General features: G+C 51.6%; 3 gene segments (V, D, J or C); all 3 read right to left on the bottom strand.

Moving 5' to 3' along the window:
* LOC106827306 (immunoglobulin heavy constant alpha-like) overlaps positions 1 to 23,129 on the bottom strand; it is a 678,397-nt gene that overhangs the window by 30,736 nt on the left and 624,532 nt on the right.
* Positions 1,461 to 3,380, bottom strand: LOC139045749 (immunoglobulin heavy constant gamma 1-like; the record flags this gene model as incomplete). The annotated part of the segment is given in 2 exon segments: positions 1,461 to 2,671; positions 3,231 to 3,380. Coding segments are annotated over 2 exon segments (234 nt in total), but the record flags the coding sequence as incomplete, so codon positions are not given.
* On the bottom strand, positions 4,811 to 12,234 carry LOC106846435 (immunoglobulin gamma-1 heavy chain-like). The segment is given in 5 exon segments: positions 4,811 to 5,288; positions 5,373 to 5,702; positions 5,832 to 5,864; positions 6,150 to 6,618; positions 12,208 to 12,234. Coding segments are annotated over 4 exon segments (783 nt in total).

Raw genomic sequence — 23,129 nt, forward strand, 5'->3', positions numbered from 1 at the left:
CAACTCTGCCCATTGTAGAGAATCAAGGCCATGGGAACGCTCTTCTTGGAAGGATGGTTGACTCCTCCCTCTCTCAGGAGGACAAATCAGATGCATTTGAAAATGCCTCTATTCACAAGGTCCTTTAGCATTCTTGGTTCCACTACATCCACGAGGTAGTTTGAATTCTACTTAGAGCTGGTTATAAGCCCTTAATTGCTGAGTTCAGTGAAGTCTTTGAAATGTGTTCATTGTCTGTCTACATGAGACTGGTGAGCACACCATGATTTAAAATCAGTCCTTTAACATGTTTGAAATGTCTTCTCCCACATGGGCCCATGTATCCTGGGCCCAGGAAGTTATGTGACCGGGGCGGGGGTGCAGGTGACCTGGTGCTGAGGAGCAGAGCGGGGCGAGGCCGGGCACCCCGTTCCTCCAGAATCTGCGTCAGCTACTCCCTGGGAAAGCCTCCCTCAGTCCCTTTGGTTGCAGGGCCTCTCAGCTCCCGGCACTTTTCCCCTATGCACTCATCATGGTGTCCTCACTTTGCTGTTTGCGGGACGATCTTCTTCGTGTTTGGGGAGTGGACGCAGGGGGATACTGAGTGGCAGAGGCCGGCACAGACCAGGCCCGGGGTGGTGGGGAGCATTCTGCTGGGTGCATTATGGAAGACTGAGAGGAGGCCTGGAGCTCAGAGCTAAGAGAAGGGTGTGTAGGAGTTTGCGGGGTGTGTAGAGGGAAGGGACTCTGGCAGAAGGGAACAGCATGAGCAGAGACTCGGGGTGGGAGGCAGCGAGAGGGACCCAGGTAATTGATAGCTGAGCATGTGGGACAGGGCGCTGTGTGTTTGTGTTGCTGGGACTGATGCCCCTGTGTTGAGCCGAATTGTGTCGTCCAAATTCCACTCTTGAAGCCCTGACCAGGACCTCAGAATGTGGCTGTATCTGGAGCTAGGGTCCTTCAAGGGGTAATAAGTTACAATGGGGTGGGCCCTGATTCAATAGGATTGGGGTCCTTATAAGAAGAGGGGTCAGGACGCAGACACTCACAGATGGAGGACGATGTGAGGACACAGGGAGAAGAGGCCGTCTACACGCCCCAGAGAGTAGCCTCAGGAGAATCCCCTGCTGACGCCCTGATCTGGGGTGTCCCGCCTCCAGAATGTGTGAGGACAAATGTCTGGTGTTCAGGCCGCCCAGGCTGGTTGTTACAGCCGCCCATGCTGACTAATACACACCCCACACGCGGTCCTTCCTCTGGCCTGGGTCAGTGCTGGACGCTCCTCCTGCCCAGGCCCGGGCTGGTCCTGCTCCCCACAAGGCCCGTGTACCCCCTCCCTCCTCATCACACCATTTCCGGGCCGCCCTCCTCACCCAGGGAACCCCAGGGGCTGGAGAGCCGAAGGCAGGAGCGGAGGGAGGGCTGGAAGCTGTGAGGGTGTGGAGGGAGCCCCGATGCACGACTCAGCCAGGCTATGGGTTCCACGAGGTGTCAACATGGGCAGTTATGGAACTTCCAGGATATTTTATTGTTGTTTTAGAAAAAGAAACTGTAAAGACAATCGATGGGCTACAGAAACTTCAAGAAGGAGAAAAGCTACCCAAGCTACCACTGTGGGCTTTCCTTTGAGCCGTCTCTCTGCGCAGGGCCCTGGCAGGTGGGACGGGGCCGCCTCTTCTTCCCATGGGCAGCCGTGTCCTCCCCGTCCTTGATGCTGACTTGCCCTTTGTTCAGAGACGTGAGGCAGGGCACTGGTTCCGGGAGCGGTGAGGTCGGGGGTCTGGCTCAGTCTACCTGCCCGGCTCCCTGAGGTCCTGGCTCTCTCCTCGGTGTTCTTGTCTCTCCCCACTGCCCCGTGGAGCAACTCAGAGTTCCTGTGGAAGGGGACTCGGGCTCCTCCCCAGGAGGCCCTCTGGCTGAACGTGGACCCTCCCCAGGTGGTGCCGCCCCCACGCTCCAGGGCTCCTCCCGCGGCCATGGGCGCAGGCCCTCTTCCCAGCAGTCTACTCAGGTGGCCGTGAACTGAGTGACCATTAGGGGCACACCCGGAAGCTTCCTTGCTGGTGGACGATGGCCCCGGGGCCTCCAGGCCTTGGGGCAGATGCTCCCAAGGATCTGAAACCAGGCGTCTCCTCCCATGTCCTGGAGCCTGGCACCATGGGGTTCGCATGCAGGCCTGTCCCTGCCCAGACATACACGGGAAGGCTGGTCCCGCCACCTCCTCCCTGGTGACTGACACACTGACCTGTGGCCGTCCTGGTGAGGGATGCTCGGCCCCAAAGCCTCAGCGTCCACACAGGTCCGGCAGCTCTTAGTGGCTGCTGTGGCTGGGCCTGTGGTAATCCATTAGCCCCGCTTGGTTACAGCTGCTGTCCACTCGATTGTCCACTGGGGGTCAGGGGGCAGGATGCAGCCTGCAGTGGCTCCAAGGCCCGAGGGCGAGGTAGGGGTAGAGGTGGCCACGAGGTCACAGGGCAGTAGGTCAGCGTTTGGCGAGGTCAGAAGCAGAGGAGCAGGTCTGCATGGCAGCTGAGCAGCATGACCTGAGGGACCCGGATGCTGTCTGGGGTCTGGGGCGGCCCTGGACGTCTGCCCAGGAGGAATGGCCCTAGACCCCTCGCCCGATCATGTTCCTGTAGTCGGGGACGATCGTCCGCTTCAGCTCCACCACCGAGGAGAAGATCCACTTCACCTGCAGCGGGCGGGCCAGGGGTGAGCGTGGCCTGGACCCAACTCCGGCCTCCGCCAGGGCCTGCCTTCCCTGCACCCGGGACACGTGACGGTGGGGGGTCGAGGGGAGGATGACATGGAGACATGGTGGGGACAGCGAGGGGACAGGGAGGACACAGTGATGGGAAAGTGTTAGGACAGCGATGTCTTAGAGAGCCGTCAGCGAGGGAACAGTGAGGCGACATCAAAGGGACAATGATGTCGTGGCAAAAGGACAGTGATGAGATAATGAGGGGACAGTTGTGGACAGTGAGGAGACAGTGAGGGGAGAGTGAGGAGACAGTGTGGCGATATGAGTGGACAGTGATGGAACAATGAGGAGGCAGGGAGGGGACAGTGACAGACAGCAAAGAGACAGTGAGGAGATAGTGATGGGGTACTAATGGGACAGTTTGGGGAGAGTGATGAGGCAGCAAGGGGACGATGTGGGAACAGTGTGGGACAGTGTGAAAACATGGTGGGGACACTGGGGGGACAGCATGGTGACAGCGAATGGACGATGTGGGGACGGCCTCGCCCACCTTGAAGAGGGTGACGGTGGCGCTGTAGCACACGCTGAGCAGGAAGAGCGTGATGAAGATGGAAATGGTGGTCCACAGCCCGTCCAGCTCCCCGTCCTGGGTCTCGGCACAGCTCTCATCCAGGGCTAATTCTGGACAGGGAGGGGGTGGTCAGTGCTGTGCCTGCCCGAGGGGGCTGGGCAGGGCCAGTGGGTCCTTGGGGGGGTGATTCTGTCTGTGGCAGAGTGGGCGGGGCAGGTGGGGTCCCTCAGCTGGGCTGGGCCAGCGGGTCCTGAGGTCAGTCTCTGGGCACCAAGCTCAACCCCTCTGTCCTCCAGCTGGGACCCCAAGTCTTGGCCAGTCACTCCGGAGCCAGGTCTCAGCCAGGCCAGTGGGGTACCAACGGTCTCCTCTGTTCTGCTCTGCGCTGGGCCCTCTGGGAGAAGGTGCTGAGCCCTGCAGATGGAGGCTCAGGCCCTGCCTCCTCTCTCCTGGGGACCAGGCCCAAGGGCGGGAGGGTCAGCAGAGCCTGTGGCCCACTGGGCCTCTGCCCCAGGGAAGGGCCAAGACAGGATTGGATGTGTCCCTAGTGCATGAGCCGTGGGAGTGCTGGGGACAGCTGGGTGTGGGGGTTTTCTGAGTGTTAGGGTGTGGGTTTGTGCCCTGGAGAAGTGTAGGGCTGGTTTTCGGAGTTGGTCAGTGTGGTCAGTGTGAGGAGGAGCACTGGGCAGCCCGTGGGGCGTGGGAGGGGATGGGGGCCAGCTGGTGTCCAGGCTGAGGGTTCAGGAGAGCGGGCTCCGTGCTCTGTTGGGCATGTGCAGATTGCCCTTGTGTGAGGCCCCAGTGTGTAAGGCCAGGTCTGTGTGCGTGTGTGTGCACATGTGTGTATGTGTGTGGAGCTGGTGTGTGGGCTGGCACTGCTCAGTGAGAGGGGCTTGTTTTCAATGGGTCCAGGCTCAGTGTCCACATTGCCATCAGGGACGGTCCCTGTCCAGGCACTCAAGGCCTCCTGATTCTGCCCCTTGGGGACCAGGAGTGAGTGTCCCCACGAGTGGACAGGCCTGGCCCCAGGCAGGACAAGGTCAGGCAGAGCCCCCTCACCTGAGGGAGGGTGGGGGCCTGATCTTGGAGTGCCCGAGGGCAAAGGAGGGCCTGTCCCCACACCAAGGGCCTGCAAGCCTCTCGTGCGGGCCAGAGCCACCCGGCAGACCTCTCGAGTGACCCAGTGGACAGGGATCCTGGGGTACAAGGATGGGCTATGGTCCCCCAGCTCTGGCTCCTACAGAGGAGGGACGCCCTCACGTGCATTTCCCTGATGGCTCTGGAGGGGCTTCTCCTGTTCCCTGGCCACACTCCAGCCCCAAGCTGCTGCTGCCGGAGGGCAGCCCAGAGGACCTGCCGCCTCTGGTGAGGCTACTCCCTGCTTGGCAGCCCTTCCAGCACTTCTGGGTGGCCTGCACAGGTTCCCACGCTTTGAGTCTGGCCTCAGTGGGACCCACTCTCCCCTAATAGTGACAATGTGGCCTTGGAGCCTGGCTGCCCCGCTGCCTGCAGGCCTGGCCAAGTGCCAGAGCTCTGCCTCAGAAAGAACCACGACCGCGTCGCAGGGTCCCAGGGCCATGCTGGGTGCTTTATTTCATGCTGGGTGCCCAGGAGGTATGTACACAGGGGTGGGGGCTCAGGTGTCCTTGCTGGACCCTGAGAGCCGGCGGGGAAGTAGGGATGGCTCGCCGGGTGCCGGGCGTGTGGCTCATTTACCCGGAGAGTGGGAGATGTTCTTCTGTGTATAGTGATTTTCTACAGCCTCGTGCATCACCCCACACGTGAATGACTCTCCCTGCTTCCACCTGCTTGTCTCCACGGAGAGCTTGCTGTACAGGAAGTAGGACCCGTCGCTGTTCAGCTGGGCTGGGGTGGTGCTGTACTTGCCCTCTGGCTCTGGATGCTCATTGCTCTGCCACTCGACATCGATTTCAGGTGGGTAGAAGTCCTTGACCAGGCAGGTCACGCTGACCGTGTTCTTGGCCAGCTCGTCTGGGTGTGGGGCCAGGACGTACACCTGCGGCAGCCGGGGCTGCCCTGTGGGGACAGGGGTCAGCACAGACAGTGACTCTGTGGCTGGCCCCGTGGTACCCTCCCCGTGCCCAAATGTGCTGTCCTCACCTTTGGCCTTGGAGGTGGTCCTCTCGACGGGGGCTGGGAGGGCTTGGTTGGTGACGCTACACTTGAACTCCTTTCCGGACAGCCAGTCCTGGTGCTGGATGGGGAGGACGCTGACTACACGGTAGGTGCTGTTGAACTGCTCCTCCTTTGGCTCCGTTGTGGCTGTGTGCGTCTCCACCCCATCCACAAACCAGGTGAACTGGACATCGGGGTCGTCATGACCCAAATCCACCACCACACAGGTGACCTCGGGCTTTCGGGAAATCTTGAGGACGTCCTTCGGTTTTGGGGGGAAGATGAAGACCGAAGGCCCTCCCGGGAGCTCAGGAGCTGGTGGGGGAGACATGGCGATGGGGGTCAGCACCTGGGTGGGCCTCCTCTTGGCCCCTTGTCCCCCATGGGCCACGCCTGTGCTTGGGCCACCTCCTGGGGGTGGAGGCCGAGGCCCGGCTGACTTACCTGGGCATTTGGGGCAGGGGGAGCCTTTTACGACTGCAGAGAGAACAGAGAGGTGTTACTGAGGATGGATGGAGGCGGCCTTGGGGTGAGCTAACTTCAGGGCCAGGTTTTGGCAGGTCTGAGACCAACGCCCACCTCTGTGACCCGAGGGGCTGGTTCTGGGCTGTCCAGCCTGCCTGTGCTCTGGGCATGGCAGAAACACCCAGAGGACCCCTCCCTTTGTTCGGGAGGCCTCCCCTGCTGCCCTGGGGTCCTGGCAGGATGGCGGAGCCCGGCCTGTCTTGCAGGGAATGCCCTCCCTGCGGCCCCTCCTCTCACCGATTTTCTTGTCCACCTTGGTGCTGCTGGCCGGGTGGGCTACGCTGCAGATGTAGGTCTGGTTCAAGCTGCTCCTAGGCACAGCCATCATGCTGCTGAGGGAGTGGTGAGCCGAGTTGCTCAGGTCCAACGGAAAGGTGTATATGTCGCCTTTCAGGGCATCACAGTTCCAGGACACAGTCACTGGCTCTGGGAAGTAGTTGGAGACCAGGCAGCCCACGGGCACCTTGGGGTCAGGTGTGTTCCCACAGATGGTCAGCGGGAAGACGTCTGGGGCCTTAGGGGGCTCTGCAAGAGAGGAGGCGTGTGACACTGGGGTCTCACCCTGTGAGAGTCCGGGCAGGGCGTCAGGTGCCCAGGCCTGGAACACTGCTGAGCCCAGCGCCCACGTACATCGAGAAAGTGTGCAGACTAGATGCCCCGCGTGACTCCCTGTCTCCCAAGGCTGGTGCGTCTGCAGCCACAGGCTCTGGACTGGTCACCCAGTCAGTACTGGATGCCCACCTGTATTAGAGCCCCTGGGGCCCCTGCCCCTTGTCCCTGCTCAGGCCTCTTGCAGGTGGCCCGTCTGACTGAGCCCTCTGTCTGAGCCCTGACTGGAGGCCCCTCTCCTCGCCAGGTTCTGCTGGTCCCCCAACCCGCTGCCCTGTGGCCCCAGTCTGGCCCTGCCTGGTGCAGCGGCCCCTCCTCAGGTGTGGTGGGCCTCTGCTCTGCATGCCTGTGTCAGCTCCCGGCCCTCAGCCTGGAGCCCTTGTCACGGCCTGTCTCTGCTGGCCAGGCCCTGTGTCTTCTGAGTAGGCTCTGTAGCCACAGCACCTGGGGTCCTCTTCCCTGACCCTCCCCTGAATCCCAACCCTGCCCTGTACCCCGTCTCTGCCCTGGACCCTCTCCCTGTCCATGACTGTGTCTGTGCTCTTGTCCTGTCCCTGCCCCGGACTCTGTCCTCACCCTGGACCCTGTCCCTGACCTTGAGCTTGTCCCTACACTGGATTCCGTCCCTGTCCAGGACCCCGTTTCTGTCCTAGACACTGTCTGTGCTCTTGTCCCTGTTCCTGCCCTAGAAACTTTTCCTGCCCTGGAGCGCATCTCTGCCATGGACCCTCTCCCTGCTCTGGATCTTCTCCCTTCCCTGGACCCCGTCCCTTCCCTGGACCCCACCCCTGTCCTGGACCCTGTCCCTGGGAGTCTCCTTGTCCCCCTCCCCTCCCATCCCTGTGGGCCCCCAGCCCAGCCTCCGGCGTCTGCCTCTGGGCCCCCTCCCCCCTCAGGTCCTCCTGGCCCGGCTTCCTGAGCTCACCTCCGGCCCCTCCCTGCCAGTGCCACCTGCCCTCCACCCTCCCTGCTCTTGGGCCTGTCCAGCTCCTTGCTCACTGCAGAACCCTCCTCCAGCCGTGGTCCTTCCCCAGCACAGCCGGCCCCTGGGCGCAGGCGGGAGCCGTGCACTGCCCTCGGCGCTCCTCTCCTCTCGGTGCCAGCCTCCCCAGGCCCCCGTGTGGGCCAGGGTGCAGCCTCCACCCCCAACAGCCAGGCCCGGCCTGTCCCCTCCTCCCCTGAGTCCTGTCTGCTCAGCCCCAGGGCCCTGCCAGGCCTCTCCTCACGCTGGTAGCCTGGGCTCAGGGCCCAAATGGGCCCCTTACTCTTCCATGCACTGAGCCCACTGCCCTGTGCCACCCCACTCTGAGTCCGCATGTCTACCTGTCCTGTCCCACGTCCCAACGAGCCCCCGGAATGGGGCTGGTGTCCCCAGACCCATCTGGTCCCCTCAGGGATGCTCCAAGCCTCTTCAGCCCCAGACACCTTCCATCCCAGGCACCCCCCCGCCCCCGCAGGTAGTCACCACGCACCCAGCCCCTCAACCAGCTCACACAGGGAGCCTCACCAGAGCCTCAGGAGCCTCCAGCTGTCCCTGTTCCTTGTACCTACCGAGCTCCTGCCTCTGCAGGGCCCTGTTTAGCTCAGGCCATCTGTCCCTGGTCCCCGGAGCTTCTGGACAGAACCCTCTGCCTACGGCCCTCCCACCTACCCTGCTCACTGGTAGCTGCTCTGCCTGCACTCCCAGAACTTCTGGGCAGCCCCCTGCCCCTCCTGCCCTCCCACCGGCCCCTTGCTCACCTGTAGCTCCTCTGCCTGCTCCCCTGGAGCTCCTGGGCAGCCCCCTGACCCTCCATCCCTCCCACCTGCTCCTGCTCACCTGTAGCTGCTCTGCCTGCTCCCCTGGAGCTCCTGGGCAGCCCCTACCCCTCCTGCCCTCCCACCTGCTGTGGTTCACTTATAGCTGCTCTGTCTGCTCCTATCCTGGAGATCCTCGACAACCCCCTGCCCGTCCTGCCCTCCCACCTGCCTCTGCTCACCTGTAGTTGCTCTGCCTCCTCCTCTAGAGCTCCTGGGTAGCTCCCTGCCCTGCCAGCCCCTCAGCCGCCCACTCACCAGTAGTTCATCTCCCTGTTCCCTGGAACTCCTGGGCCCTCCTCGGCCCCTCCTGCCCTCCCACCTGCCCTGGCTCACCTATAGCTGCTCTGCCAGCTTCCATGAGCTCCTGGGCAGCCCCCTGCCCCTCCAGCCCTCCCACCTGCCCCTGCTCACCTGTAGCTGCCCTGCCTGCTCCCCCAGAGCTCCTGGCCTGCCCCCTGCCCCTCCAGCCCTCCCACCTGCCCCTGCTCACCTGTAGCTGCCCTGCCTGCTCCCCCAGAACTCCTGGCCTGCCCCCTGCCCCTCCAGCCCTCCCACCTGCCCCTGCTCACCTGTAGCTGCCCTGCCTGCTCCCCCAGAACTCCTGGCCTGCCCCCTGCCCCTCCAGCCCTCCCACCTGCCCCTGCTCACCTGTAGCTGCTCTGCCTGCTCCCCTGGAGCTCCTGCGCAGCCCCCTGCCCCTCCTGCCCTCCCACCGGCCCCTGCTCACCTGTAGCTGCTCTGCCTGCTCCCCTGGAGCTCCTGCGCAGCCCCCTGCCCCTCCATCCCTCCCACCGGCCCCTTGCTCACCTATAGCTGCTCTGCCAGCTTCCATGAGCTCCTGACCTGCCCCCTTCCCCTCCAGCACTCCCACCTGCCCCTGCTCACCTGTAGCTGCTTTCTCTGCCCCGACCCCAGAGCTCCTGGGCTGCCCCCTACCCCTCTAGCCCTTCCAGCCCCCTGCTTACATGCCAAGCTCTGCTCTCCACACCCATGGAGCTCCTGGGCTGTGCCCTGCCCCTCCTTGTCTCCCATCCCCCTGTTCACCTGTAGCTGCTCTGCCTGCCCGCATGCATCTCTTGGTGTAGGCTCCTGTCCTTTTGTGCCCTCCCTCCTTCCCCTGCTCTTCAGTAGCTGTCCTTCCCGTTGTCCCTGGAACTCCAGCTCCACAGCACCCTTCTGCCCCTCCTGTCCTACGATCCCCTCCACACAGCTCAGGTCCCTGAGCTCAGCCCAGGGCTGCCTCTGCCCCTCCTGCATCTCCCAGTGCCCTCAGCCCAGGTTCACCCTCCATCCTGGGCTCACTCCTTTCCCAGCACTGGGCTTTGCCTCCTGGAGCCACAGGTGCCCACCCTTTCTCTGGCCAGCTCTCCCCTGGCAGACCCCCAGCCTGTCGTGGTCCCCTCCTGGAGGAGCTCCTGGCCCCAGTCGGGCCTTGCCCTCTCGTCGCCCCTCACTGCCCTCAGAAACCCCATATGGAAGCCCCCTTGAGACCGTGCTCCCTCTACAGCTGAGGCAGCTGCCCTCGTCTCCCAGCTGCCAGCCCTGTAGCTCCGGTTCCTGGTTCGGACCCTCACTGCCTGTCTCCCGATGCCTGCCTGTAGCCGCTGAGCTCCTGCCCAGCCCTGTGTGATCTGAGATCTGAGCCCTGGGAGTCCCCACTGGCCCCTCGGGCTCTGCTCCCGGCTCACCTGCTGCCCTCGGTCCCAGTCGTAGCCCAGGACCCTGCGACTGCCCCCTCAGGCCCTGCCCTGGGGCTCGAGCCAGCTCCTAGGCCTGGACAGGACCCTTAGGCCACCTGGAGGTCCTCTTCCTCCCCTGCTCTGAGCCAGCCCCCTCTCTGTGCTCAAACCCATCTGTGCATCCTGGCGTCCGTGCTGCAGCAGCTCAGCTCCTGGCTGGTCCTGCCCTCAGCACTGCCGGCCAAGCGCAGCCCTCAGGCTTCTGGCCTCCAGGCCATCATGTTCCTCGAAGGCTCTGGGTCTTCCCGCCCAGTCAGCGTCTATAGCCTCTGGTGCGTCCAGCTCTTTTGGTGTAGATGTGCCCCGCTCATTACTCCCTGGTGCCTGCGTCCGGTTGGCACCGTGGCCTGTGGGAAGCCTGCCCTCCCCTGTGCTGGCTCAGCTGCTTGAGTCCCTTGGAGTCATCCCTGGGTGCCTGGGCTCCCCACAGCTCTGCAGCCGTTTCCACTGCCCCGACTCCACTCCCTTCTGCCTGCTCCGTGGGGACCCCACTCACCGAGGGTGGGGGCTGTGGAGGTGGCTCCGGTGCAGCCCAGCCAGGGCCTCAGAGGAGCTCCCTCCACACCCCTGCTCTGGCTCCGGGCACATGTGGCTCCTCGGGGCCCCGGGCTTGTTGCCCTCTGCCCTGCTTCCTAGGAGTTGGTAGCTGGGTCCTGGAGGTGGGAACGCCCTCTCCACGACCCTGCAAAGACTAAGAACGGGATTGAAACCAGGGGGCACCGCTTGCTTCCTGAAGTTCCCTTTTCTTCTGGGTGGTTTCTGTCTTAGAGAGCCTGGGGGGAGTACAGACGAGGCCAATGCTGCCTCAGGTGGGTGCGTGGGAGTCGGGCGGTGGCGCTCGGGACCAGGGGAGAGCGCAGGAAGCCTGAGCTCGTGTGCCTCTCTTCACTCTCTCCCTCCCACAGGGATTGTGCCCTTGGCTCCACCAAAGGCTGGGGCACCTGGACCTCTCACCTGAACCCTCTGGTCCCCACACCCCAGAGACACCTCCCCTTGCCCCGCTTAGTGTGCAGTGTGGACACAGGCTGACCTGCTCACCACCCGCAGCCCAGGGCCTCATCCTGTCCCCCCGCCACGACGGCCCCCCGAGTAGAAAGCTGTCTTCCTCTGGGTCCCTGCCTCTTCCCTCCATCCCTCTCTGGCTCCACCTGTGGCCAGATCTCTGACTCAAGGGTGGTAGCACCCAGGATCCAAGGTAAGCTATTCTCCCAGCCACAGCTGTCTTCTGGGGACAGACAGAAGTTATGTGCAAGGACAGAGTCCACGGTGGTCACTGGGGCCCAAAGGTCTCCTCTGTCTGAGAGACAGCGTGCTGTCCCTCCTGTGTGTGGGCCAGGACCCAGCTTCCGTGTGTGTGTGAATGCGGATCATCAGTGTCTCATGACTTGCAGTCCCGCGGCTCACCCAAGGCCCTGCGTGCACCCCTGGGCCGTCCCGTATCTTCCATGTTAGGCCTTGGATCGAGGACCCCATGGGTCACTGTGGTCCCCACCCCAGAATTGCCAGGGGCCAGGAAGGTGAATGGTGGGGTGCCGGGCATGGCTCCTTCCAAGTGGCTGGTGGGCAGGGGCTTGTGCTGTGGCTCCTTAGTTGGGCCGAGAGCAGACTTCAAGGCTCTAGGAAGTGAACCTTCTAGGAGGTGCCCTCAGATGTAGAAGGGGAGTCGACCCTCCCACTCGTTGCTATTTGCAGCACCCTTTGGTCTCGGGTCTCCCCAGAGCCACCCATGTCCCCCAGTGGTCTCCTCCGGGTCCCTCTGCCTCCCTTACTGTCAGATCCTCACTTTCCAGAGTTAGGGTTTCTCAGAGCAGCGCCCACGTCCAGGTGCCATATCCTGTCTGGTGGTTCATGGGTGTGCTGTGGGCCACCCCACAGAGAGTGGCCTCTGCAGCTCCTCCGCTGGTTTGCTCCTGCGTTGGTGGTCTTCTGGCAGTGCCGGGCTCTATGGGTGTGTGGGCGGGGGCGCTCCTCTCTGCTCCACTTGCATCAGCGAGGGGCTGGAAGGCTCCACCTGGAGTCCAGCGCCGGGGCTGGGTGGGCGCCCATGTTCCTTCTGTCTCTGTGATCTTTGTGGGGATTCCCCACGCTGAGTGGTGCCCAGGCCTGACTCCCAGGAGGAGCCCTGTCTCCTTAGGTCCTGCTCTCACTGACCCAGCAGTGGTCCCTCAGTGTCCCTGTCCCCATGGAGGCCGTCACATAGGTACCGTGGGGTCTGGTGAGGGAAGTGAACCTCTGCATGGGGCAGGGCCAGGTGATGGAGGAGTCTGTGGTCCCGGAATGTTGCTGTGGACACCCAGTTTATCCAACATTACTAATTTCGATCCTGAAACATGGCCGATAGCCCAAACTACTAATGATACAGGGCATGGCTACTCTTCTTCTGTTACTCAGACCATCCAATTATCCCAATAATTTGCAAGTAAACAAAAAAACCCCAGAGATTATGGTGAGAATTATGAGAAGTTTTACACAAAAATAGGGTGAATATCCCCCAAGTCATGTCAGAATACTATCATACATAAAGAAACTGAATGCTTTGAAACAGACTGGTCTCAATGGCCAGGCGTTCCTTGGGTGGCTCCTAATGGAACTCGATGGTTGTGTGGAACAAACCTCTGGTCTTGGCTCCTGCCTGGATGGCTAGGACACTGCACTCTGGACTTTGCTTGGAGGCAGGGAAGGACTGACCCTGAGCTAACGCCTGTTGCCAATGTTCCTTGCATTAAGGCCAGAAGGGCTCATTCAGAGGTTCACTGGCATGACCGCTTAGCCACTATATTTGTTCCTTCCTTGGGACTAGAAGATGTCATATCACATATAGAGGCTCCGACTAAATTTATTCAACAACCCCTTTATGATAGTCAGGCAGGAATACCCTTATTAAATACTCAAATGTCTTTAGTGAGAAAGGCTGTCCTTCCCATTAGAATGGCCTTAGATAGTCTAACAGCATCCCAAGGTGGGACATGTGAAGTCATTCAAACTGAATGCTGTGTTTTTAGACCTGATGAGTTTTCTAATATATCATCTCTGCTGAAGGCCCAGGGTCCTGCTGAAAATTTGCAGTTACTTTCATGTCAAAAGAAAGACTTCATTTAGGATTTGGGTTTTGCGAAAGCTTGTCAAAAATATCAAAAGGTTTAAAAATACTTGGTCAAATAGGACCATATGTCACTGTGAAACAATCCTTAGTTATCCATTTAACCATGGTGACAATTAAAGATTTTCAGGCAAATACAGAAAATTAAGTAAATTTAAGAAAAACTTTAGCTGCTGTGATTAAAGACCTGACAGAAACAATGCAGGAAACTCCTCTTGATAAGACATAAAATCCTTTCCCTTCTGGCACACTGCTCAAAAGTAAAGAAAAACCTTTCACAACCTCTTTATGAAGAGCAGAGCAGAAGCCCAAGAAAATTATTCTGTTAAGAGAAAGAAAACCAAATTCTAATTTTTGCACCAGCTTACTTTTGAAATTAAAACTTATTTGCTTAGTTAAATTCATTTTAATCTTAGCCAAATTGACAAAGCACAAACTCTCTGCCCATGCCTCTTTTCCCACAAACCTTCTATAACTTTGTTTTTACTTTGAGAATTTTCCCCATGCCTTCTTTCCTCCTTCCCAGTACTTTAGGACAAATTTATCTTTCTTAAGAAAACAAACAAAAATATCTCTATTCCTTATATCTCCTTTGCTGAAAACATACACCTTTCTTTCCCTAATTTTTTATTCTGGCATCCTGTGTATTGGCAGACCCACAAATACTGTCTAGTAACATGTGCTTTCTTGTAGAAAATTTCTGTGTGGCACAAATCATTTTGTGAGTAAACCCAAGCATTTTTCTAGTTTCTCTGAAATAAGAACCCAAAGGTAGATAAATGTATATTTAGTAATTAGTCTAATATCTTTTATTATGTGGAAATGATCTAGTTACTCAATAAATTTTATCATTTAGTTTAGCAAAATTCTAAGTCTTCAAGCTACCAAAGGTTTTGAAGTTATTTTAGGTACATACACCAAAACACATAATTACTGTTAAAATGTTCACTTAAAAATTCATATTTTTCAAGACTATTTAGCTTACTTGTTCCTAATAATTATATTTAAATTGCCTACAAAACTTCATGAGACACTAGGCAAAGTCAGCTATTCTAAGTATTTTTTTGCTGACAAATTTTGTAAGAAGGACAACATGTCAGTATCATACTTAATGATGAAAACTCTGGAAATGTTTATTTAAATAAAACCAAAAAACTTAAATAAGACTTCATTTACCAAAGATTGTTTTATATCAGATTAAGTCGAAAGATGTTTGGGTTAGTTTCCATGACATATATATCAGCACTTACTTTAAGCTAATCAACCAGAGCTTTTATATAAATTATACCATCTGGAAATAAAATTATCACACATAGATAACATATATATAGACACACATACACAGAGACTCCACAGCTATTTTACAAAATTATTCCTGTAAGTCAGGTACAGTAAGGCAAAATTCACCAGTTACAGAAAAGTAACGAATCCAAATTTTGTTTTCAGCTTTTTCTACTAATATTTGTGGAGAAGACACTTAAGATGGCAGCTGTTGGGATCCCATGGGCCCCTGTTTGTTCCGAAGACTGGTTCAATGTAGATTCCAGCTGGCGTCCTGTTGGTTTTTCTGAAATTCTGCTGACTACATCAAGAATTGTTGACGCAAATAATAAATAATCAATCTATAAATAAAATTGGGGTGAATTAATTATATGAGCCAATCTGAAGTCTATATAGCCTGGGAGAATGACCTTCACCTAGGAGAGAAGCATTCCGAAGAAGTGAGGTGTACAGAGTGGTTGTATAACATCCTGGCCCAAGGGACATACATTACATAGGACAGGGATACCCTTTGTCTACAGTCACAAGGTTTTTTGCTAGTACAGCAGGTGAGTGGTCAGGAGATGAGCACAGTAGGTCAGTAATGAATCTGTAGTTTCTTGGAAGAAATGCTTCCCTATAAAGAAATGCTGATACGGGTTGTGAGGCATGCATTGCTATCTTTAAGTGTTTACTTTAAGTTAATCAACTAGAGCTCTTTTAGAAATTATACCATCCGGAGGTAAAACTATCACATATATATAACACATATATAGACACAGATACACAAAGATTTGATAGATACTGTTTTACAATTACTGCTGTGAATCAGGTACAGTAATACAAAGCTCACTAGTTATGAAAGAATAATTGAATCCAAATTTTGTTTTAAGATTTTTCTAGAAATATATTGTGGAGAAGACACTTAAGATGATAGATATTGGGCAAAAGCACTTCTATAGCTATTTTTCTCTTGATTTTCCTTTTTTCTTCTTCTGTCTTAGGAATTGGTGATGGACTCGATAACAGTTCCTGGTGAGTTTACAAGCTTTTCAAGATAAAGGAAATTGGTGGAATCTGAACTGCCTCTAGAGCTGCATTTCCAGTTTTGCAAAGATTTGTAAGTTAAGGACAGTTGCTCTTAATTCCTCAGAATTTGGGTTGTAACTTAAATGACATTATAGGTTTATCTACCTGTCCAAGTATGTCACCCTTAATTTGCTTCTCTCCCTCTGGGTGCTTAGTTTTATTTTGACTTAGGGAAGAATGTTTGTAAAAAAAATTCCTATCAGGCTCTGAGTGTCAGCTTCCAGTTGGGCCAAATTTCGCATGATAAGTGGCCAAATCCTTTCAAATATCTTATCAGGTTTCAGCCAAGACAAACAGTAACTATTCTTGGCAGTATTGAACAACTCCATTAATCTTTAATGTAGAGGTTGGTGTCAAGATGGCAGTGTAGGCAGACTCTGAACTCACCTCCTCCCATGAACACAACCAAGCTACAACTATTTTTGGAACAATTACCCTGAGAGAGAAGTGAAAACTGGATAAAAAGAACCCCTGCAACAAGGGTCAGTCCTGACTGAGGCAGAAGAGGCAGAAATTCCTTCTGGAGAGGAAAAGGCCACCTTCGTGAGCCATGCAGCTTCACAGCCGGGTTGGAGTAACCCTAAGGTGTGCAACCTTCTCTGGAGGAGTTGGGTACTTGAATGGGGTGTGCTACCACTATAAGCATCCTTCAGATTCAGCACAACTGAAATGGCTCTCATAATATCTGGCTTAGCTGGCTTTTAACTACAATGTGGAATACCTCAGAAAAGCTGTCAGACATAAGTGTAAAAAAGCTGCCCTTAAAGGGCCCACACACAAGTTCGCCAGCTTTGGAACAACCTAAAATCACCAGAAAGAAAGGTGCACAGTCCTTTGGTGAAAAGAGACTCACTTGATAGGCTCTGGGTGCATTTTGGTGAGAGGTGAGACCTCTCCAGGGACTGAGACATTGGTGGCAGCAATTATTGTGACCTAGTACAGGTGTGCTGACATACAAGCTGGCAGACTGCGTTGGAGTTCTTCCCTGGGCCTGTTAGCCCAGAGGTCTGCCACACCCATTAGAGTGCTGATTTAGACCAGTTCACCCAGGGTAGGCTGCCCATACTAGGGACTGGCCACACCCAACAGCAAGCCCTTGGGCAACTTTTCAACCTGCATAGACTAGGTGCCTGGGTTCACTGTAGGCAGGAAAGTGGTTCCATTCTGCAGGGCAGGGCATGTGTGAGGAGCATTGGGGTTAGTGAGGCATTGGGTGGAGTGTGTGAGGGCCTCTGTAGTGAGGTGACTGGGTCCAGTCCAGGGGGCTGGGATGTGTGCACGGGCCAGGACTGTGTTGACAGTGTGTGTGGACCTGTGGGCTGTGGGGCTTATGAGAAACAGAAGACCTGTGCTTCACAAACAGCCACATAGGAGACTGGCCCCACCTTCCAAAACCTGAAACAAGTGGGTGCTCCCATGCCTGGGGCCAGTCCTACTCAGCTGAAGTCCTTAGAGAGCTCACAACAGTCTTGCAGGCCAGAGGCCTACAGCAATTGTAAGCTCCGGAGCCTAGGAACCAGCCCCACTGGGAACCTACTCACTTAGAAAAACTGCAACAGGAACTCGCTATTAGACCTTGCAGCTAACTGTGATGGGGCTCCCCAAACCTGACAAAGTGACTGAAGGATCCATAGCAGCCATACACAGTTGGGAGTTACAACCAGCCAGCCAGGGGGACAGACTAGACTCTCTGGGCACCTGCAGCAAGAGCAACACTGCCACCATAGAAGGACACATATAGCCCACACAGCGGTCGCTCCTGGAACATTTGGGACTGGTGATGAGAGGGAAGCACACTGCTTGGCCTCAAAAGGCATCTCATACATAAGGCCACTTCTCCTAGATCAGGAGACATAGCTGACCCACCTAATACATAGATATAAGCACAGAGAAAGAGACAAAATGAAGAGGCAAAGGAATATCTTCCAAGCAAGGGAACAGGACAAAACCCTAGAAAAAGAACTAAATAAAGCAGAAATAAATAATCTACTTGACAAAGAGTTCAAACAAAAAGTCATAAAGATGCTCAATGATCTTGGGAGAAGATTATGTGAACACAGAGAGAATGTCAACAAAGAATTGGAAAATATAAAAAAGAACCAATCAGAAATGAAGAATACAATATTGGAAATGAAAAATTCACCTAGGGGAACTCAATAGCAGAGTAGATAACACAGAAGAATGGATCAGCAAGCTGGATGAAAGACTAGAGGAAATCACCTAAGCTGAACAGATAAAAGAAAAAAGAGTGAAAAAGAACGAGAACAGTATAAGGGACCTCTGGGACACACTAACATTCTAATTATAGGTGTCCCAGAAGGAGAAGAGAGAAACAAAGGGGCAGAGAATCTATTTGAAGAAATAATAGCTGAAAACTTTCCTAACCTAAGGAAGGAAAGAGACATCTAAGTACAGGAAGCACAGAGAACACCAAACAAGATAAACCTAAAGAGGCCCACACCAAGACGCATTGTAGTTAAAATGTCCAAAATTAAAGATAAAGAGAGAATCCTAAAAGCCACAAGAGAAAGGCAACAACTGACATACAAAGGAAACCACATAAGGCTGTCAGCTGACACCTTGTAGGCTAGAAGGGAGTGGCACAATGTATTTAAAGTGCTGAAAGGAAAAAACCCACAGCCAAGAATACTCTACCCGGCAAGGTTATCACTCAGAATGGAAGGAGAGATAAGAGTTTCCCAGACAAGCAAAAATTAAAGGAGTTTATCACCAAGAAATCAGTTTTACAGGAAATGCTAAAGGGACTTATTTAAGTTAGAAAGAGAAGAACACAAATAGGAATAAGAAAATTAAAAAAAAAGACAATAAAACCACTGCTAAAGGCCAAAATACAATAAAGGAAGCAGATAAACCTCCTATGAAGATAATATGGAGGTCAAAAAACAAAAATACTAAAATTACCTATTTCAATGATAAGAAGGTAATGGATACACACACACAAAATAAGAGGTTAGATATGATATGAAAAGCATAAAATGCGGGAGGAGGGGAGTAAAAGAGTAGAGTTTTAAGTGAGAGGGCAAACTAAAGAGACCATCATCCCAATATAGATTGCTATATACATAGATTATTATATATGAAGCTCATGGTAATCACAAATCAGAAACCTATAATAAATACACAAAAAATTAAGAGAAAAGAACCCAAATACAATACTGAAGAAAGCCACCAAACCACAAGGGAAGAAGAAAGGAACAGAGAAGAACTACTAAAACACCCAGAAAGAAAAGTAACAAAATGACAATAAGTACATATTTATCAATAGCCACTTTAAATGTCAATGGACTTAATGTTCCAATCCAAAGACATAGGGTGGCCAATTAGTTAAAAAAACAAGACCTATATATTTGCTGCATACAAGTGACACACTTCAGAACTAAAGATACTCACAAACTGCAAGTGAAGGGATGAAAAAAGATACTCCATGCAAATGACAAAGAAGAGAAAGCTGGGGTAGCAATAGTCATATCAGATGAAATAGACTTTAAAACAAAAACTGCTTCAAGAGACAAAGAAAGGCACTACATAATGATAAAGGGAACAATCCAACAAGAGGATATAACACCTGTAAATATCTATGCTCCCAACATAGGAACACCTAAATATATAAAGCAATTATTAACAGACATAAAAGGAGAAATAGACAGTGACACAATAATAGCAGGGGGCTTTAACACTCCACTTACACCAATGGATAGATCACCCAAACAGAAGATCAATAAGGAAACATTGGCCTTAAATGACACACTTGACCAGATGGACTTAGTAGATATATATAGAACATTCCATCCAAAAACCACAGAATATACACTCTTTTCAAATACATATGGAACATTCTCCAGGACTGATCACAGATTAGGCCACAAAACAAGTCTCAATAAATTTAAGAAGATTGAAATAATACCAGCATCTTTTCTCACCACAAAGGTATGAAACTAGAAATCAACTATAGGAAGAAAAGCAGAAAAGCCACAAATAGGTGGAGATTAAACAAAATTCTACTGAACAAGGATTGGGCCAATGAAGAAATCAAAGGAGAAATAAAAAATTACCTAGAGACAAATGAAAATGAAAATATGACATGCCAAAATCTGTAGGATACAGCAAAAGTGGTTCTAAGAGGGAAGTGTATAGCAATTCTGACCTACCTCAACTAACAAGAAATGTCCCAAATAAACAATCTAACAGTGCACCTAAAGGAACTGGAAAAAGAAGAACAGACAAAGCCCAAAATCAGTAGAAGGAAGGAAATAATAAAAATCAGAGCAGAAATAAATGAAATAGAGAATTAAAAAACACTAGAAAAAAAATCAATGAAACAAAGAGCTGGTTCTTTGAAGAGATAAACAAAATTGACAAACCTTTAGCTAGACTCACCAAGAAAAAACGAGAGAAGTCTCAAATAAATAAAATCAGAAATGAAAGAGGAGAAATTACAATGGACACCTCAGAAATACAGAGGATTTTAAGAGAATACTATGAAAATCTATATGCCAACAAATTGGATAATCTAGAAGAAACGGAAAATTCTTAGAAATGTACAACCTTCCAAAACTGAATGAAGAAGAAATATAGAATTTGAATAGACCAATCACCAGTAAGCAGATTGAAACAGCAATCAAAAACCTCCCCAAAAATAAAAGTCCAGGACCAGAGGGCTTCCCTGGTGAATTCTACCAAACATTCAAAGAAGACTTAATACCCATCCTTCTCAAACTCTTCCAAAAAACTGAAGAGGAGGGGAGGCTCCCCAACTCCTTCTGCGAAGCCAACATCATCCTGATACCAAAGCCAGACAAGGACAACACAAAAAAAGAAAATTACAGGCCAATATCAAAACACAATGCCCACTTTCACCACTCTTATTTAACATAGTACTGAAAGTCTTAGCCAGAGCAATCAGGCAAGAAAAAGGAATAAAAGGGATCCAAACTGGAAAAGAAGAAGTAAAATTGTCACTATTTGCAGGTGATATGATTATACATCAAGAAAATCCTAAAGAATCCATGAAAAAACTTTTAGAAATAATAAATGAATACAACCAAGTTGCAAGATACACAATCAACATACAAAAATCAGTTGTGTTTTTATACACTAAAATGAAGTAGCAGAAAAAGAAATTAAGAATACAATCCCATTTACAATTAAAACAAAAAGAATATAATATCTAGGAATAAACTTAACCAAAGAGGTGAAAGATATATGCACTGAAAACTATAAAACATTGTTTAAAGAAATTGAAGAACACACAAAGAAATGGAAAGCTATTCCATGCTCTTGGATTGGAAGAGTTAACATAGTTAAAATGTCCATGCTTCCTAAGCAATCTACAGATTCAATGTACCCCTATCAAAGTTCCAACAACATTTTTACAGAAATAGAACAAAGAATCCTAAAATTTATATGGAACAACAAAAGACCCCGAATAGCCAGAGGAATCTTGAGAAAAAAGAACAAAGTTGGAGGTATCACACTCCCTAATTGCAAAATATACTACAAAGTTATAGTAACCAAAATGGCATGGTACTGGCACAAAAACAGAAACATAGATCAATGGAACAGAATTGAGAGCCCAGAAATAAACCCACGCATCTATGGACAGTTAATTTTCGACAAGGGAGCCAAGAACATACAATGGAGAAAGGAAAGTCTCTTCCATAAATGGTGTTGGGAAAACTGGACAGCCACACACAAAAGAATGAAAGTAGACCATTATCTTACACCATACACAAAAATTAACTCAAAATGGATTAAAGACTTGAGTGTAAGACCTTAAACCATTAAACTTCTAGAAGAAAACATAGGCAGTACATTCTTTAACATCAGTCTGAGCAGCATATTTTCAAGTACCATGTCTACCAGGGAAGGGAAACAATGGAAAAAATAAACAAATGGGACTACATCAAACTAAAAAGGTTCTGCACAGCAAAGGAAACCATAAACAAGACAAAAGACAACCTAACAATTAGGACAAGATATTAGCAAACCATATATATCTGATAAGTGGTTAATCTCCAAAATATACAAAGAACTCATACATCTCAACAACAAAAAACTAACAACCCAATTAAAAAATGGGCAAAAGATCTGAACAGACATTTCTCGGAAGAAGATATACAGATGGCCAACAGGCACATGAAGGGATATTCAGCAGCGTTAACTATCAGGGAAATGCAAAGCAAAACTGCAATGAGATATCACCTCACTCTGGTCAGAATGGCTATAATTAACAAGACAGGAAACAACAAGTGTTGGAGAGGATGTGGAGAGAAGGGAACTCTCATACACTGCTGGTGGGAGTGCAAACTGGTGCAGCCACTATGGAAAACAGTATGGTGATTGCTCAGAAAATTAAGAACAGATCTACCATATAATCCAGCTATCCCACTGCTGGGTATTTATCCAAAGAACATGAAAACAAGAATGCGTAAAGATACCTGCACCCCTATGTTCATTGCAGCATTATTCACAATAGCTAAGACTTGGAAGGAACGTAGGTGCCCATCAAGGGACTAATGGATAAAGAAAATGTCGTATATGTACACAATGGAATACTACTCAGCCACAAGAAATGATGAAATACAGCCATTTGTGACAACATGGATGGACCTTGAGGGTATTATGCTAAGTGAAATAAGTCAGAGGGAGAAAGTCAAATACCACATGATCTCACTCATAAGTGGAAGATAAAAACAATTACAAACAATCACATAGAGACAGAGATTGGATTGGTGGTTACCAGAGGGGAAGGGGGAGGGGGGAGGACGAAAGGGGTGATCAGGCACACGTGTGGTGATGGATTGTGATTAGTCTTTGGATGGTGAACATGATGTAGTGTACACAGGAATCAAAATATAATGATGCACACCCGTAACTTATATAATGTTATAAACCAATGTTACCACAATAAAAAAATTTTAAAAAATGCCCCCAAAACGCAAAAACCTTAATGTAGCAGTTTCCCAGAAAATCTCTGTGTCTTATTAACTCTTGGAGGGGCTCATATTGGGCCCTCCTTTGAAGGTAGATTATGGGGGTGTCTGTAAAGCCATGACCTAAGAAGCTTTTTCTTTTGAAGATTGTCCATGAGCGAACATCCATTGCTAGTCTCCCTATTTTTCTCCCTTTTGTTTCTCCCCAAGCCCCAGAACAGAGTCGTGCATCCCCGCTGCAAGTCATTCTGGTTCTTCTACGTGGGATGCTGCCACAGAATGGCTTGATGAGTGGTGCTTACGTCTGCGCCCAGGATCTGAACCAGGGAACCCTGGGCTGCCGATGTGAGTGCACTAACCTGGCCAGAGGGCCAGATGGCCCGCCCCAAGCTTATTTTTTTTAGCTTTTTGGATCAAAACTTTCAAGAAGGTTATTTTGGAATTTTGACATCTTTGCTTTAAAGAGCACTTTTTAAATGATCTTATCTAATTGGAACGTTCCTTTTGATGGCCAATGTAATTCCCCTGAGGCTGGTGGCAGTTTGCTGGGACCCTAAGCTACAAATGGAGTGCATCCTGTATTTCTGTCCCACCATCTCTGACCTCAAAATGGGGTGCAAACGCTTATTTGTCTGGCCATAATTTGGGACCCTCACTGACGATGATC

Source organism: Equus asinus, chromosome 7, assembly GCF_041296235.1.
Source record: "Equus asinus isolate D_3611 breed Donkey chromosome 7, EquAss-T2T_v2, whole genome shotgun sequence".
NCBI classification, from domain to species: Eukaryota; Metazoa; Chordata; class Mammalia; order Perissodactyla; family Equidae; genus Equus; species Equus asinus.